General features: G+C 52.8%; 1 protein-coding gene across 1 annotated transcript in view; it reads right to left on the reverse strand.

Annotated features, from left to right (window-relative positions):
• Positions 1-17,519, reverse strand: part of LOC146260992 (receptor tyrosine-protein kinase erbB-4-like) — a 144,021-nt gene that overhangs the window by 22,681 nt on the left and 103,821 nt on the right. The window contains 8 exon segments of the mRNA XM_084667462.1: positions 1,925-2,023; positions 2,317-2,439; positions 6,590-6,722; positions 8,556-8,600; positions 10,464-10,618; positions 12,321-12,414; positions 15,207-15,339; positions 16,718-16,923. Of these exon segments, the coding sequence (XP_084523588.1) occupies positions 1,925-2,023; positions 2,317-2,439; positions 6,590-6,722; positions 8,556-8,600; positions 10,464-10,618; positions 12,321-12,414; positions 15,207-15,339; positions 16,718-16,923 (988 nt within the window).

Raw genomic sequence — 17,519 nt, forward strand, 5'->3', positions numbered from 1 at the left:
AGTTGACGTGGAAGGCCGTGTGGAGGCATTGGAATGTGGGTGAGGGGGAGTGTGCACAGGTGGGAATGAGCGTGTCAACGAGTCCCGCACTCTCGTGCAAACACTCTCGAGCTGGGAGTGGGTCAGTAGTAGCGCGTGCGCTCTCCTCCACACACACGCACAGACAGGCACACGCATGCACACATACACACACCCATAAACACATACACACACACACACACACCGGGACAGGGGTATTCTCAGGCAGCCCCAGGCTGATAGATGAAGTGCCTTTAAATTTAGATTCTAAAGGAGCTGAGAGTAGCTCTGCTCTATAGAGTAGATTAATCTGGATGATGGCCGGGCAGAGGGGCCCTTTGGCACTGACAGAGCCCTGATTTAACACCCAGGACCCCAAGTAGTGCAGTAGATCTCCACTTCATAAAACCACTGGCCATTATAACCAGCCCAACATCCAGGCCCGGGACCCAATCAATACTCTCAGAGAGGAAAACTGCTCGACTCCATTCTTCTCCCTCTTTTCTCTCCGTTCTATTTTTCTCTGTTGTCATGACTCTCTTTTTTCTTTTCCCACCTCTCCCTCTTTTGTCTCTCTCCCTTTCACAGTTCTCTTTCTCTGTTCCAGCAGGGCAGAGGCTGTGGATTCTAGCTGCGGTCTTCGCCGGGGCTCAAATGTGCTTGGGATTCCTGTTTCCAGGGCAAACATGAAGAGGCGGCGAGCGAGGAGTGTGTGAGGAGTGTGTGTTTGGGCGTCTCTGTCATCTCCCTGAGCGCTGACCTCCATTATCGCTACCTGACCCCTCTCTCCGCCCCCACTCCACCACCCTCTCTCTCTCTCGCTCCCTCGCTCGCCCCTCTCTGTTCAACACATCAGCATTGCAACGGGTGAGAGACTGGAGAAGCCCCTGAGAAAGACGTAGACACGCGTGTGTGTGTGTGTGTGCGCACTTGACGTCTGTGTGCATGGACTCCAAGCAGTGTATTGAAGAACCGTGGATCAGAACAAATGGAGCTTTTTCATTTTTCCCTCTCATGTCTGTCAGGAGGCCTGGCTGTACACAAGCCTATGTAAACACATGAAGAGGGAGAGAGAGAGAGCGAGACAGAGAGAGACAGAGAGAGACAGAGAGAGAGAGAGCGAGACAGAGAGAGACAGAGAGAGACAGAGAGAGAGAGAGAGAGAGAGAGAGAGAGAGAGAGAGAGAGAGAGAGAGAGAGAGAGAGAGAGAGAGAGAGAGAGAGAGAGAGAAAAGGGGGGATGGAGGGAACAGCTTGTCGTCTGCATCTGGTCAACCTCTCCTCTCCTCTTCCCTGTCCCAGTGGCAGCCCGTGAGCCTGCCTTTAGATTGCTGTTTAAGAAACAGACGCCATGTTGGCCCTGGACGGACCCGGCCCTTCCGCTGGGAGTGAGGAAGGGGGCAAGGGGTGGGGTTGTGGGGGGGTTGGGGTGGAGGGAGGTTGTTTTTCAATTAGCTTTGGACCGTAAGCCCCACTCTTACCCCCCCTACCAGGCCTGGCTTAATTGCCCCTATCCCACCATCCCTCCACCCCCACCCTACCCCCATCCCGTCCAGATCTTGCTCAAAGGCAAGTCAAGGGCTTCTCTCATGCTCTCTCTCCACACACTCTTTTTGTCTCGCTCCCTTCCCTCCATCTCCCCCTTGTCATTTTGCCCCCTCCCTACGGTACTTTCCAGATTCAAATGGAACATTCAACTTGGCCAACATCATAGACAGACCCGGCCCTCTCTGTACTCTGAAACAGCTGTAGTTACCTCCTCATTATTCCAGTGGGAATGTGCATTCATAAGGGCTCATAACAAACATGTTACTGTGTTTTATTGACATGTTAAAAGTCCACATAAAATGACCCCATGCACAGAAACACGTGTGTGTGTAGAGGGCGTTGTGCTGAACATACTTACATCCATGAACTCCACATTAGCCTTGGGGCCGGTGGTCTCATTCAGAATCTTGATGGCGACCGGGATCTTCACGGTCTCTCCCTCTGGAACCCAGATCCCCTGAGATGGACAGGAACCCCAGTCAGAAAGGTTTTACACACACACACACAATCACTCTCTGCCAACACACACTTCCAGACACATTCACCCACATGCACTTTTGCCTATACACACACATGCCGTTACTTTACCTGCACACACACACACACACACACACACAGACAGACAGACAGACACACACAGACAGACAGACACACACACACACACACACACACACACACACACACAGTGACAAACAGAGAGACACACAGACACACACACACACACAGAGACACACAGACAAACACACAGACCTTGTAGACAATGCCAAAGGCACCAGAGCCCAGGATCTTGACTCTCTTTAGCTCAGTCTCCTTCAGGATGCGAAGCTGGGCCTGATTAGGAGCCGTACCACTAGGGGTGAGGGGCTCCACCAGCTGGAACACACACACACACATCCATGGTCAATACCGCCAGTGATCAATACAGTTCTTAATGAGGCTATAAGCCTATGAGGGTCTCTGTGTGTGGTTTATCACTCACATTATAATCCACCCCAGCACCAGTCATCCAACACGTTAATGAGACTATACATCAGTCAGTCAAGCGCACGGACACTGGCTCATTATGAGTGAAAACCGTCAGGCCTACTCCACTGCCACACACATACACACACTAACAGGGGCGCTATGGGTGACATTGGGCGTCCGGAGCAGCACAATGACACACATTAGGGGTCCTTGTTATCAGGGGCTGCTGGGACCAGGGATGCTCTTCCTGAGCTGGTGCTGATGAGCTAGCTGCAGGCAGGGCTGAAGGAGGGAGTGGAGCTAGTTATTCCGTGTGAGTGCTGAAGTGTTTCTGGGGAAAGGGAAAGAGATGCGTGAGCGAGCGAGAGAGAGAGAGAGAGAGAGAGAGAGAGAGAGAGAGAGAGAGAGAGAGAGGGAAGGGGGCGAGCGACGAGGGCGATGCAGTGAGAACGAGGAAGGAAAGGGATGGAAAGAGAGTGAGTAAGAAATCACGGGGAGAAAGTGATAGACTGGGGAGATGGAAGTAGAGAGGAAATAGGAAGGGCGAGAGAGAAAACAAGATGGAGGGAGAAAAAGGACAGACAGAGAATGAAAGTGAGACAGAATGAAGAGGAGAGGAGAGAGAGAGAGAGAGAGAGAGAGAGAGAGAGAGAGAGAGAGAGAGAGAGAGAGAGAGAGAGAGAGAGAGAGAGAGAGAGAGAGAGAGAGAGAGAGATAGAGAGAGAGAGAGAGAGAGAGAGAGGGGGGTGGTGGAGCAGCAGCAGATGGTGCAGGTCTGAAACTGTGGTTGTTTCATTAGGGCCAGGCTGGACTGAAGAGGAGGATAACAGGAGGAGTAAATAAGAAGCACTCTCTAGCCTATCCCAAGGCTCAGGGTACTTACCAGCAGTACACACACACACACACACACACACACACACACACCACATTGTCGAGACAGGCTTTATGAAAAAAAAAGTCCTCAGGAAGCAATGGAAATACAGATAGAGTGAGGCAGGGAGAAATCTCCCAGGGCATGAAGACTGATGCTCTCAACTTCACTGCTGTGACACCGGGCCCACAGCCCCGAGGCTGTGTGCGGTGACACCAGACCCACAGCCCTGAGTCTGTGTGCGGTGACACCAGACCCACAGGAATCAAGCACCCCGCTCAATCATCAATCAAAAGCAACCTACATATCATTCTGGTGTGTGTTTACTGTGTGTTTTAATCATTCAATAATTAAATCATGGCAAGCTAGTACATGATGATGAAGTGACGAGTCAAAGCAGTGTAGCTGGGGCCACCAGAGGCAGGGGAGGCAGGCGAGGCTGAGGGCTAACTGATCACATGCACCACAGAGGGATACCCTTTGCTTTACAATTCAATGTATGTAGCATAACACGTTAGAATAAATGAAATATATCAATAATTATGTCAGATTCAACGAGATATACACATATGCACATATAAGCATATATATTGTTAATTCTATTTTATATGGTAACAATCACTAATATGGCCTTAGCACCTTTGCATTCAATGTGACTGTGATGGCAGGTACAGTTTAATGGCTCCGAAAATGTGTTTAGTTTAATTATCTCCCAGACTACAGGACAAACCTTATGACACATATTTAGGATGAGTCATGGATTGATAGGCGTATAGCTCTTATTCAAACTGAGTTATTTGCTTATAAAAACACAACACTGTCTGGAAGACCAGTGCGGCAGTCTGAGTGTTGACACATTGCCATCTAAGGGAGCTGTTCACAACACTGGTGCTGAATGTCTGCTGGCTTGAGTCCTGCAGGGGAGCTGTCCACCACATGTGGTGCTGAAACTGAGTTTACCACTAAGAGAGATGGTAGGGGAATTCCACAGGGGTTGGAGGGGGGGGGGGGGGATGGCATAACCCCGTCTGCTCCAGCAGACGGGGTGAAAGGTTGGGGGGGCTGGGGTCAGGCTTGAACTGTGCACGCCTGGGGTAGTTGCACTGTCTCGCAGACAAGCAATTTGTTTCCTGGCTTCTTCAAAAAACCTGCTGCATGCATTTTTCATTGCCCCTGTACTGTGTCTTAAAAGGGAAACAGAGGCATATAAAAAAAATGAAAGAGAGCGAGAGATAAATAAAGAAGAGAAGCAGATAACAGATGGAGAGGGGTGGGAGAGAGGGGTGGGAGAGAGGGGTGAGAGAGAGGGGTGAGAGAGAGGGGTGAGAGAGAGGGGTGAGAGAGAGGGGTGAGAGAGAGGGGTGAGAGAGAGGGGTGAGAGAGAGGGGTGAGAGAGAGGGGTGGGAGAGAGGGGTGAGAGAGAGGGGTGAGAGAGAGGGGTGAGAGAGAGGGGTGAGAGAGAGGGGTGGGAGAGAGGGGTGGGAGAGAGGGGTGGGAGAGAGGGGTGAGAGAGAGGGGTGGGAGAGAGGGGTGGGAGGGGCGGGAGGGTGTGTTGCTCAATTGGCCATGCAACTCACTCACACGGCATCACGGTACCACATTCTGCTGCTGTGAAAACAGCGTTCTTATTACAGGTACACAGCTGAGACACAGGGCAGGTTCCTGTTCACATGAGAGGAGATCTCTCCTGAAGTCTATCTATCTCTCTCTCATTCTCTCTTTCTCTCTCTCTCTCTCTCTCTCTCTCTCTCTCTCTCTCTCTCTCTCTCTCTCTCTCTCTCTCTCTCTCTCACACACACACACACTCTCTAAAGGGCACACCCAGATTTTCTGGTTTGATCTCCATTCACGGGCTGTGTTCGACTCCATCGTTAGTGAGAACAGTCTAATCAGCTCCTCCTGCTCCACACTCTGAGAACCCCACCAGAGGAGATGCTGTGAAGTACATCAAAACCCTTTCAGCTCCCACCCCCTCTCCCCAGACCTCCTCCTGAAACCTGGCAACCCTCCTCCGCGCCTCGCTTAGTATGCTGCCCAGGTAGGTAGGAAGGCCTGCGTATGGAAACGTATGTATTGAGTCCATATTATGGGTTGAAAGGGAAAGTGTGTGGGTGCGTGTACTGTATGTGTGTGTGTTTGTGAGCGTGTGTGTGTGTGTGAGTGTTTGTATGCTCTCTGTGCGAGTACGCAGGATAATCAGACCGGGGCGGCTTGTCCCGCCTCGTCACCCATGACCACCCCTTATCTCCCCCCTACCCCCTCAAGCACACACTCACACATACACACACACACGCACGCACACAATGCCCCTCCCCCATGCAGTTTGCTGATGGGGAGCTGGTACATGAATGAGTCCCTTCAGACTAAACACTTCCCCCCTGTCCTGTCAGTGGCGCTGGGCGGCTGATGAAGACGGATGTGAGGGGGCCCCGCGGGGGTCCGTGCTGGCCTGGCGGCGGGGGGGGGGGGCGCTGGCGCCTGGGCCCTGACAGCTGTCTATAACGCTACGGCTCCACCTGGGCATTATCCAAACCCAGGCTGACAGCCACTGTCCTGTCTCTGTCGGCTGACTGCAGGGTCAGCTCCAGTCCCTGCAGCAAACGCGGCGTGCATATGTAAACACACCTGCACGCCCGCTCGTATGTGTTCGCGACATGCACACACACGCCTGCGCGCAGATACTGCAAGAAAGCTCCTACGCGCGTAACTCGCCCGCCCATGTACTGTAGACACACAGACACACACACCGAGCTCAACACACACTCTCACACACTTTCACATGTCCACATCTCTATTCCAGTCCTCGCTTCCTTGAATACCAAGTTTTGTTCTCTCACTTGGAACAGTGACTTCCTCAAGGCCAGATCAATGTGTGTGTGTGTGTGTGTGTGTGTGTGTGTGTGTGTGTGTGGGGGGGGGGGTTAGGGGCGAGGCGTGTGTGTGTGTATAGGGGGGAAGGGGGGGAGGTTTACAACACCAAGGTTAGGCTTCCAGCCAGTGTGCCTCCCTGCATCTCCAAACAGCAGCACAGCTCAGCCAGAGCCTTCCCAAAACGGCACGGTGACACGACCGCCTTGCGTTGCCCCGGATGACGCTCGTGCATCTCCCACTGGGTTGTTTCTCTCCACGGGTTCAATGGGGCCAAAATGGATCCCTGATTGGTCGGAGCGCCGCATGACCTCTCACCTCTGTCTCCAGGAAGCGCCGCAGAGCTCTCTTCTTCTTGATGCTGTTCCTGCGTACGTACACCGCCACGCTCAGCGCCACGATGACGACGATGAAGAGACCGCCGATCACGCCGGCTGCAATCAGAGGGGTCCTGCAGGGACCCCACGCACACACACACACACACACACGCACACACACACAGGCACAGAATCAACATAAGATGTTGTTTAAATTCATAGCGTCATGTTTTTGTCATCCGAACTAATTGGATTTTGGAATAGTCCCATGCTTTTGTGTGTGTGTGCATGTGTGTGTGTGTGTATGAGTGTGTGTACAGCTGACCAAAACCTCTCTGACAAGACTCATGTCAGGCTGAGATACATGATCTGACAGAGGCAAAGTGCTGTTCTTATCAACCTGCCATCCTATGTAGGCAGTGAGACCATTACTCTACTACACAAACACACACACACACACACACCCAGCTGTCTTACTATCTCCGCCCCCCATCTCGGCACTCATGGCACACCTTATCGTCCCCTCCATCTAACCACTTCAATTTCAACCTGCACTCACCCACAAAGACTGGCCTGATCAATCCCAACAGTGTCCGCGCCCGGAGGGTTCTGAGAAAAGGCTCCAAATTGCTATCTATTACATCCACTTCCCTTCCTCAAATAGGCCGAGCCTTCCCAACTTCCAAGCATGCTTATTGCAGACCCCCCCAGCCCCTATCCGACTCCCACTGTCTGCAACCGGTTTGTGGTCTGTGGGGCTCAATTGGTTTTGAGGACGGATGCTGTTGGTGTGTGTGTGTGTGTGGGGGGGGGGGGGGAATGATGGTGTTGAGGAAGGTGGGGGGGGTGGGGGGTGTGGGGGGGATAGCAGGGGTGTAGATTTTAGGCTTAATAAGTGACAGCTGGGCTCTCTGTGTTACTGTGGCCGAATCTGTGTTCTTTACGGTTCCTCTCTCGGCCAGTGTGTTTGTGAGCGAGGGGTGGCCGGTGGAGGAGGGAATGTAGCGGTGACCTCATGCTGGTCAGCCCCTGGACTTTGCTAAGCCCCAGAGGTCTTATTCATGTTCAAGAAAAGCACATCAAAAGCTGAAATAGCTGGGATAATCCCCCTCAAAAGCACCACAAAAAGCCCCAGAAGTTTGTTCAGGCCATCAACTGACACAAGACGTACTTGATTGATCCAGTGACATCCCAAAGTACCCCTGCATCTCCTCCCTCCCCAACTCCCCTGAAAAAAATTCTCTGAGTCTTTGTCCTGCTAGGTGTATCCTTACAAGACCTAACACACACACACACACACACAAGGCAACACACACTCACTGAAAAACAGCGACACACAGCCACACGGGTAAAAAAAACAAAGAGTTAGCGTATGTCTGTGATGAGTGGTTGAGGTAGCCTGTTAAGAGCGTGAGCGTGGTTAGATCTAATGGAGGTCTCATGTTCATGCAGCAGGGCAGGTCCAGGGTTCTGGGCCGTGACGGAGTGGCGCTACCACGATCGATTCCACCCTGCCCCAAAAAGAGCTTGAAATTTACAAAGGGGCCAGAGCAGGGTATAATGAGATATACGAGGACATGTGCTGAATAGGAATGGAAGAATTCAAAAGATTAGAGGGCAGTGAGGCAGGGAGAGAGAGTGAGACGAGGGGGCGCACAGAAAGGGGAGAGAGGGAGGGGAAAAAAGGGAGAGAGAAAGAGAATGAAAGAGGGGGAGAGAGAGAGTAATGGGGGGAGTCAGGGGAAGACAGATAAAGGAGAGAGCGTGTCTGTGTGCGAGAGAGAGAGAGAGAGAGAGAGAGAGAGAGAGAGAGAGAGAGAGAGAGAGAGAGAGAGAGAGAGAGAGAGAGAGAGAGAGAGAAAGGCAGATAGAGAGAGAGAGAGGATCAAGACAAAGAGAATTTGTCAGTTGGAAAGATGGTGTCCTACACTAGCTGCAGTGAGAGATTTCCAAGGGGTGGAGCTCACCTGTCCATCATGCCAACGCAGTCTTGAAGGCGGGGCCCGATGCACCTGGGGAGAGGAAGAAAACAGACAACCTGCCCATCAAGACACCTCAGCTCATCTCCAAATCAAACCCTGCCTCCACTGGAAAACATTCGTAGATCGTCATCGAGTATATGTGCTTCAAGATAATGCTTTGAGGTTAGATGCACCACACCCCATAAAAATACACTCCCAAAATAATTTGGCCCCGGCTGCTGTGTGAGTTTTAATTAGCGTCCAATATTAGAGGAGGTGTAACCGTCGACAGTTGGAAGTGATAAGAACAGGGGGATCGCTGCTCATTAGTTCCAGCCTGTTTCCGGAGGACTGTGATCAGCGTGACACAGAGAAAACCGACAGGGATGTTGGATGCTGAGCAAATCACACATCAAATGAGCTCTGACCAAGTTATCCCGTCCTCCGGTAAAAACAACAACACATTGGTTCTTTGTAACAGGAGTCATTAGACTGCACCGCGAGTCTCTTTGTCTCCAGTCAGCTTTCATGAGAGGGACACTGGAGGTCCTCCCTCGTTCAGCCTCACCTCAAGGACACAGTATCTCCATCTCAACATGTTTGTAAATAGCATAGTTTCTAAATAAATATCCAGTCAAATAAGAGAGATGTTCAACTCCACCCGCCTCTCCTGATGAAGCATGTAAGACTGGAGTAGCAGACAGGCTGTGGAGAACTCATCTCACCCAGGAGATCTTGTTTACGATTACATTTGTCCTTGTTTGGGGTTTCCTGCCGTGGGCTAAAAGTTGATTCTTTCTTCGCTCTCGCTGTCTCTGTTCTCTTGTCTCTCCTGGTCTCTGTCTCTCTTCTCATTTTCTTCTGTCTCTCTCACTCTCCTTCTCTCTCTCTCCCCCCCCCCCCTCTCTCTCTCTCTCTCTGAGAGACGAAGAGTTCAGACAAAGAGGATCTTTAGTGGTGTTGAGAGACTGAATGTGTGGGTTGATGCGGTGTCCTCTGGAAACAGCCTACTCACTCTTGTCCTGCGCCATTGACTCTTCTCTCCAGATCTACATCCATGGTCACGCACACACACACAAGCACAGACACACACACACATGCACATTCACAGACAACACACGCACACGCCCAGACACACACACTGAGCAGGGCCTCTTCCCTGACTCTAATCTAAAGTGCTCGTTGTCAGATGAGGGGCGGGATAGGAAGACGAGGCGTGATGGAGCCATCGTCACGACAACTCGCCTCAGTAATCACAGGGCGCCACAGGGAGGATCAGTGGGCACTGACTGCTACCGGCGGCAACCGCTGTCACAGAGGAGATGAAGGGATTGGGAATGCTGTGTCATAGGGAGTCGCCGGAGTCAGTCAGGGCGTTGATATAAAAAGAACGATAGAGGGAGAGAGACAGAGGCAAAGAGAGAGAGACAGAGAGACAGAGAGAGAGAGAGAGAGAGAGAGAGAGAGAGAGAGAGAGAGAGAGAGAGAGAGAGAGAGAGAGAGAGAGAGAGAGAGAGAGAGGTGGACAGATGCTGATCCACAGCACAAACTTGTGCTGTGAGTACCAGGCCCTCCCTCTCTTCCTCACTCCCACTGTTTCCCCTCCCTCCCTCCCTCCCTCCCTCCCTCCCTCCCTCCCTCCCTCCCTCCCTCCCTCCCTCCCTCCCTCCCTCCCTCCCTCCCTCCCTCCCTCCCTCCCTCCCTCCCTCCCTCCCTCCCTCCCCTCCCCTCCCCTCCCCTCCCATCCTCCCTGCGAGACAGGCTGGTAGGTTCCGGGTGGCTGGCTCTGTAAACTTGTGTCCAGGGGCCTGATATCCCACATGCCCTCTGTAAACACCCTCTAATATATACACATCCACCCACACACAGACCCCCCCAGTATCTCTCGCGTATCTCCCACGCGCATGTCCTTACCCCTGGGTGCAGTTGGCGTGGCAGGGATGGCACTCGTTGTTGGCCTTGGCGTATTTGAAGATGAAGCTGTTGGCCCCTTGCAGGCCATCGGGGCATTTCTCCACACAGTTGGGGCCGTCTTTGAAGTGCAGACACTTTACACACTGATCTGGACCCTGGCAGGGGGGAGAGGCAGGGGAGAGGGATAAAAGGTGGCGTAGCAGGAGGGAAGGAAGGATATGAGCGAAGACAGGGATGAGCAGAGGAAGGAGAGGGGAAGTAGAGAGAGGGGGGAGGACGGAGGGGGGAGGGGGGGTCCATAAATATGTGAAAAAGAGTGAGAGCAGACAGATGGAGAGGAGGAAAGAGGGAGAGGGAGAGAAGGAGATGAGGATAAGGGGATGGGCGGCGTGCGGAGAGGGAGAAGGCAGACAAGGGGGTGAGAAGGACGAGTGGATATATCAAGCATTGCCACGGCCTGTTCTCCCACAGCCCACACACTAGGAGGAAGCTGCCCTGAGCAACAGGCTGGATTCACTGCTGTGAGACAGAGAGCAGAGGCCAGAATCATCCGGAATGGAGTTGGGCCTTTACTGTCTCCAGTGTGCCGCTTAAGCAAAAATGATGTTGCAGTTGTTTTATGTCCATTATGCTGGCATGTGGAGAGAATGACTGTGTCTGTGTGCGTTTGTGTGCGATTGTGTGTGCGCGCACGGGTGTTTATTGTTTAAAGGATCAACATCAGCTATCGCCAAAGTGGGACGAGCTAATCTTCCTGGGGTCCAACAAAAAGAGAACAAATAAATAAATCACGCGCGGGTGTGTGCGCTCATGTGTGATGGGGCGCATGTGCACATATTCATGAGGTCTATGCGAGGATCGCTTGGCACCTCTGGGTTTCTGACACGCTGGATGGTTAATGATGTATGTTTAGTCAGCGAACAGACAGTCTCGCCGACTCTCTCAGAGTCTGAGGAGATGACAGCTTTAACCACTCTTCATCAATAAACATTACCCCCCGACTGTGTGTGTGTGTGTGTGTGCGCGCATGACTGGGTGTGCGTGCGCGTGCGAGGGGAGACAGTGAGTGTGTACAATCACGTCCACGAGGGAGTGTGTGTAAGAATATGTGCCTGACCGTTTTGGTGTGTGTGTGGGTGTGGGGGTTTGGGTGCGAGAATGATTGACTCCCGTGTTATTTACTGCTGAACCATGAGGGGACTGCTGGGGAGACAGTACCCTGGCCTCATCGTCAAGGAGAGCTCCCTCAAGAGACGCTCATAAAAGGTTATTTACACAAGTATCGAGTTCAACAAATACGCCTTTTAACATGGGCCTGTAAACAGGTCCCGGGACAAGTAGGTATATCATGGAGGCTAACGGTTCATCTCCAGATGTATGCTGCTGTCAGCAGAGCGTATATAACGCAGGGTTAAAGGCCTCCTCGGCAGCATCTCATGGCAGAGTGATTTAGCTCAACCTTGGAGTGTTAGTACAGAGAATTGTATAGGAATGGGGTGGCATTTTAAAGGGAAATTCTAGCATTTCAAGAGGCCAGGTGAGATGGGTGAATGACTTCTGGGGGAGGGGGGGGGCTTCTGTGAAAGGGCATGAGCAGTATAACACACACACACACACCCACACACACACTGATCTGCAGCCAACAGGAGTGCATCTGGTCTGACTGTATAACCTACAAAACAACCTTCGTCTACAGTGAGTATCACGGCAGGGAGCACATCTCCAGACATATTTCACTTTTCTTGTTAAGACACTGGTAAGACGTGACGTTCAGAGGGGAGGCTCATGCTTGCTGGTCCAGACCCCCAGGCAGGGCTGGTGAGTGTCGGGGCTGACCCCGGGGAGGGAGGGGCTTACCGGGCCCAGGCAGGTCATGGTGGTCCCCTCAGCCTTCTCACACTGGCTGTCACACTCCAGACATACAGAACCATTGGCAAACTCCCGCACTTCCCTGAGATAGCGAGAGAGAGAGCGAGAGAGTGAGAGACACGGAGAGAGAGAGAGAGAGAGAGAGAGAGAGAGAGAGAGAGAGGGGAGAGAGAAAAAGTTGATTCCACGGGCTGTAAATAGTAAACAGAGACAAGCCACCGCAGGGATGCTAGCTAGCCGAGCGCCGTAAAGCGCCATGCTGATAAGCATGTGGACTGATCCAACTTAAGACCTCCGTGGGATGATGTGCATCCAATCAGCACAGTAGAACTCAACGAGTGAGTGTGGGGGTATGTTTGTATGTGTGTGTGTGTGTGTGTGTGTGTGTGTGTGTGTGTGTGTGTGTGTGTGTGTGGGTATGTGGGTGGGTGTGTGGGTTTGGGGGGGGAGGAGTGGTCCTCAGGGCGTAGTGAGACTGTTTGATAAAGTTAAAGGCTTAGCTAGGTCAATACGCTGACAAAGGGCCTCATGAATAATGACAAGGTTTCTAATTCACGAACAAACACTGGAGCTGTTGCAGGAGATATGGCTGGAGATGGGGCTGGTTCCAGGGCTGGGGCTGGGGCTGGGGCTGGGGCTGGGGCTGGGGTTAGGGCCATGTCCACTGCCTCAGGGCTGGAGAAGGGGGGGGGAGTGGGTGGATATATCGACACACTTCCCTCTTATTGTTTGTGTACACATCAGCACATCATCAGATGAGGCCTTTGAGGCGGCTGATGGCAGCAGGAACAAACGAGGGGGAGGAGAGAAGGAAAAAGAGAGAGAGAATGGACAGTGAGTGTGCAAGTGAGTGTGTGTGTGTGTGTGTGTGTGGGGGGGGGGGGTTAGTTGTCAATACTGAGTGTAGACGATCAAAAACAGTCTACAGATGAGAGGGGTCAATATGGAGTACAGTGCAGTTAGAGACTCCGCAGGGGGATTCGCTGCGCTACAAACAAGCTCTTGTTTCTCACAGCTTGGTGGCAACGCACAGGACCAGTACCAGGAAGAAGACCACAGGAAATGCTAATGTAATGCTAACGTGGCTCCCTTTGGATTTGGCGGATTCCTGCTCGATACACGATCGTGACTGGAGTCAATAGTTGTACGGTGGTATGGTGGAGTTAGACCCCAGTGTCCTGTTTCACTGGAGAGGACTGGGGTTGCTTTGTGGATGGCAAACACAACACGTTTGTGGTAGAACGTGTTCAAGCAGAATCAGTTCAGACTGACAAGTGTCCATGACAGGATCTGGTGCAGGTTAGTTCACCCTCCATGGGGGCCAGATGTGTTGTCAGTGATTGCATCACAGGTCCAACCCTCCAAAACGAGCCTTTCCATTGGCCGCGTAGCGGCGTGCAGCCGTAGGTGCGCAAAACGCCATGTCACTCTCTACCTAGCCCGCCCTCGCCCTCTCTATACCGCCCCACACCTCTTTTTGTTCCTGAACTCAATTACATTTTTCTTCAGGAAGCCATGTCCAAGGGAATGGTTTTGAAAGGGATGGGTGGCGGAGAAATATTCTTTTGTTCGGGGGAAGGATGAAGCAGACAATGGTTTCCACGGCGGCGGTCCCCAGAGGGGTGAGCGGAACGCTGCTTTCCTTTCTCCTGGTCAGGTCTCCGCGCCGCTGGGCATGTGGACCTACCGGGAGAGGGCTGGAGGGGGATTAACGGTATTTTAGCAGGAGTTTAAGGGGGATAGTGCAGCCGTTCAGCCGTCTGCCACCCCCCCGGGCCAAACCCGACTGGATGCTGCCGCCCGTCCAAGCCCACGCATGCAACTTTTTAATTAAACACTTTCAAGGTTTTCTAATCCTCCCTCTCCTTCCCTCCACGGACTCCAGCTCAGGAGCTGTCTCTTTTCTCTCTTTCTCTCAAACACCCCCCCCCCCCCAACAACCCCCCCCTCCCCCAACAACCCCCCCCCCCACCCCCTCCACCATCTCCCACCACGCCCACCCCAACGTTTTTTTCTCTCCCGCTTTCGTACAAAACGTGAAGAAATGAGCAGCCCCTCATCTATTATCCACAGCCACATGAATGTGCAGTCAATCAAACCTCGCTGCAGGGCTCCTCAGCGGGGACCACACCGGTCTGTGCGCGTGTGTCGACATGTCTGCTGTGCGCGTGCTGGGATGTATGTATTGCATACTGCGTGCATCTCTGCACCTGTCACCGGTGGCACGCACGCGCATACGCGTCTGAGCGCGCTCAGATCAGACGTTCATGTCCGCGTGCGTGTGGCACTCTCCATCTCGTCCCACATCTCTCCCCTCTCCCTTCAAAGCTGGGGGCTTTTGGTTGGTTTGTTTTTGAACCCCTCCCACTTCAAAGCTGTCCTCCCAGCCAGCCAATGAGCAGAACAGCTACATGGTACACATGACCTGTGTAACCTGCACCCCCCCTCCCCCAACCCCCCCCCCTGCCCCCCATTCCACTGGGAAGAGTCTCAGCTCCCCACATTAGTGTGTATTTCACTCTGTTGGTTGCTTCTTCTACCAGCCCCATGTTGTGACATGGTTATTGTGATTCACGACATCGCCTCATTGAACTGAGAGCCAGGGTACCAAGAGGAGGTGCGACCTGGGACTCCACGCTCTGAACAAGTCCCCCTACAATCGATGCTGGGCCTTTTGAAGTGTTTCCATTCCTGATAAAGGAGGCAGGTTCCTGAATGCAAATATCTACATTGAGGAAAAACATTCATGGATTCCTTTGGGAACATTCCAACCTCATTACAGTACATGTCAGTCATCTCCCACATCATTGGAGGGGGTACAGGATCTCAGGGTGCCAGCTTCCTGTCCACGGGGGCTGTGATTGGTCGACTCACCCATCAAAGAGGTTGCAGGTCTCCACACAGGTGCGTCCCCGGCTGTAGAAGCGGCAGGAGAGGCACTGGTCAGGCCCCGGACCCCAGCACCCGCCGTCCGAACACAGGCGGTCACACACCATCCGCTGGTGAGCTGTTGGGGGCAACACACATGCACACACACATGCACACACTCTGATTGAGAAACATTGAGTTGTACAGCATTTTATCCAGGTATAAGTTATGGTGGTAGAAGGGATGTCAAATGAGTGGTATCAACAGAGTGGGTAGATTAGTATGCAACACGTCAACAACTGCTGAAGGCCACAAGTGCTATAGCCCAGCATTAAAGTGGAAGTACAACAATCAATTGTGCTGCACTGTCAACCTTCTGTCTCCTGATTTCAGGACCCAAGTGACACCCATAGACCCTCCCCAGCCCGTCCCCCCTCCCCAGCCTCCCCCCCCCTCCCCAGCCCGTCCCCCCCTCGCCAGCCAGACCAGTCCTAGACCTTGGTCGATCACAGGAGAGGAGAGTAATGAAGAGACACCAGTAACAGAGCTATCGATCCAAGCACACACACACACACACACACACTCATCAACACTCTAATGACCCTGACAACCACTTGGCAGGGACGGCCACGCCTCTCCGTCTCTCTTTTTCAATTCGTTTTCAGTTCAATTCAATGGACTTTATTGGCCTGAAAGAATAAATGTTCATTATCAACCAAAGCCTTTTGCATACGTATATTTATACACACACATACACACACACACACACACACACACACACACACACACAGATATACCACCCCAACCCCACCCCTTTCACCTGTCCATCTCTCTCTCTCTCTCTCTCTCTCTCTCTCTCTCTCTCTCTCTCTCTCTCTCTCTCTCTCTCTCACTTTCTACTACACCTCTGTGACGTAGGCCACCACAAAGTCCTTTGGCAGACAACTATCATGTCTATCTGGGGACACAGTTGTGTCACGTGTCACATGCATGGCTTTCAGAGCCACATCCTCGTGGCTAGCTGTACTTACACTCGCAGCGCCCTGAGCCCCAATGGACCGGGGCCTCCAGTTAAGGAGATTAAAGTACTGTTGCACCAACAATTCTAAGACCTTTCTTGTGTGTCTGCGTTTAACAGGAAGAGTAATAGACTTTGCCTTCAGTAACTACTGTAAGTTTTGTAAGTATGGCCATTCTATAGAAAAGCACAGCACATACTCATTTTCGCATGAGCGTTCAAACTCCCTCAATAGGCACATTGTCGAGGAAAGAGCTGAATCAGGGCTTCGGTGTTTATAGGGCGTGGGGAGGAAGGGATAGTACTGTCTTGGAGACCGGTGAATGTGTGCGGGAGCATGAAATGCTCTCACAAGCGAGGATGTGAGCAGTCTGCATGTAGGCCTGCATGTGTACATGCCTGGGTGCGTGTGTGTTTGTGGTATACAAGTGGCTGGTGGAGTGTGTCATCGTGTGTCGGCGTGTGGAGGGGGGGGGAGTTGGGGGAGGGTTCAACTCACTGCACTCCTGGGGGTCCCTGTTGTTGCGTATGAGGACCTTCTGGCTGGTGGTGCGGAAGAGGCTGGTCCAGTTGACGGTGTTGTAGAAGCACAGCCGGCTGTTGTTGGAGATGTACACGTTCCCGGCGCTGATCTCGTCCAGGGACTGGAACTGGAGCGAGGAGATCCAGCGCTGCTTCAGGATCAGCAGGGAGATGCTGCTGGCGCTGGCGGAGAGAGAGAGACGACAACACACGGGAGACGTGAAGGGGAGACACGAGCCCAGAGATGAATGAGGAGGGGGCGAGGGCTCATCCTGAACGGAAAGGATGGCGTGGGCGGAGGAGGAGGAGGAGGAAGGGAGAAGGCACGGGGGGGGGGGGGGGGGGGGGGGGTGCGTTTTGGCAGCGAGTGTGGAGTGGCGCCGCGGCGTTTGAGGAAAGCAGAGGAGGCACGTCCACTCGACCTCGGAGCACCTCCCTGTGGATGTGCTCCCTATCAGCTCATCCACCTCCCTGTGGATGTGCTCCCTATCAGCTCATCCACTTCCCCTGTGGATGTGCTCCCTATCAGCTCATCCACCTCCCTGTGGATGTGCTCCCTATCAGCTCATCCACTTCCCCTGTGGATGTGCTCCCTATCAGCTCATCCACCTCCCTGTGGATGTGCTCCCTATCAGCTCATCCACCTCCCTGTGGATGTGCTCCCTATCAGCTCATCCACTTCCCCTGTGGATGTGCTCCCTATCAGCTCATCCACCTCCCTGTGGATGTGCTCCCTATCAGCTCATCCACTTCCCCTGTGGAGGTGCTCCCTATCAGCT

Source organism: Hypomesus nipponensis, chromosome 12, assembly GCF_054491055.1.
Source record: "Hypomesus nipponensis isolate SF chromosome 12, ASM5449105v1, whole genome shotgun sequence".
NCBI lineage: Eukaryota > Metazoa > Chordata > Actinopteri > Osmeriformes > Osmeridae > Hypomesus > Hypomesus nipponensis.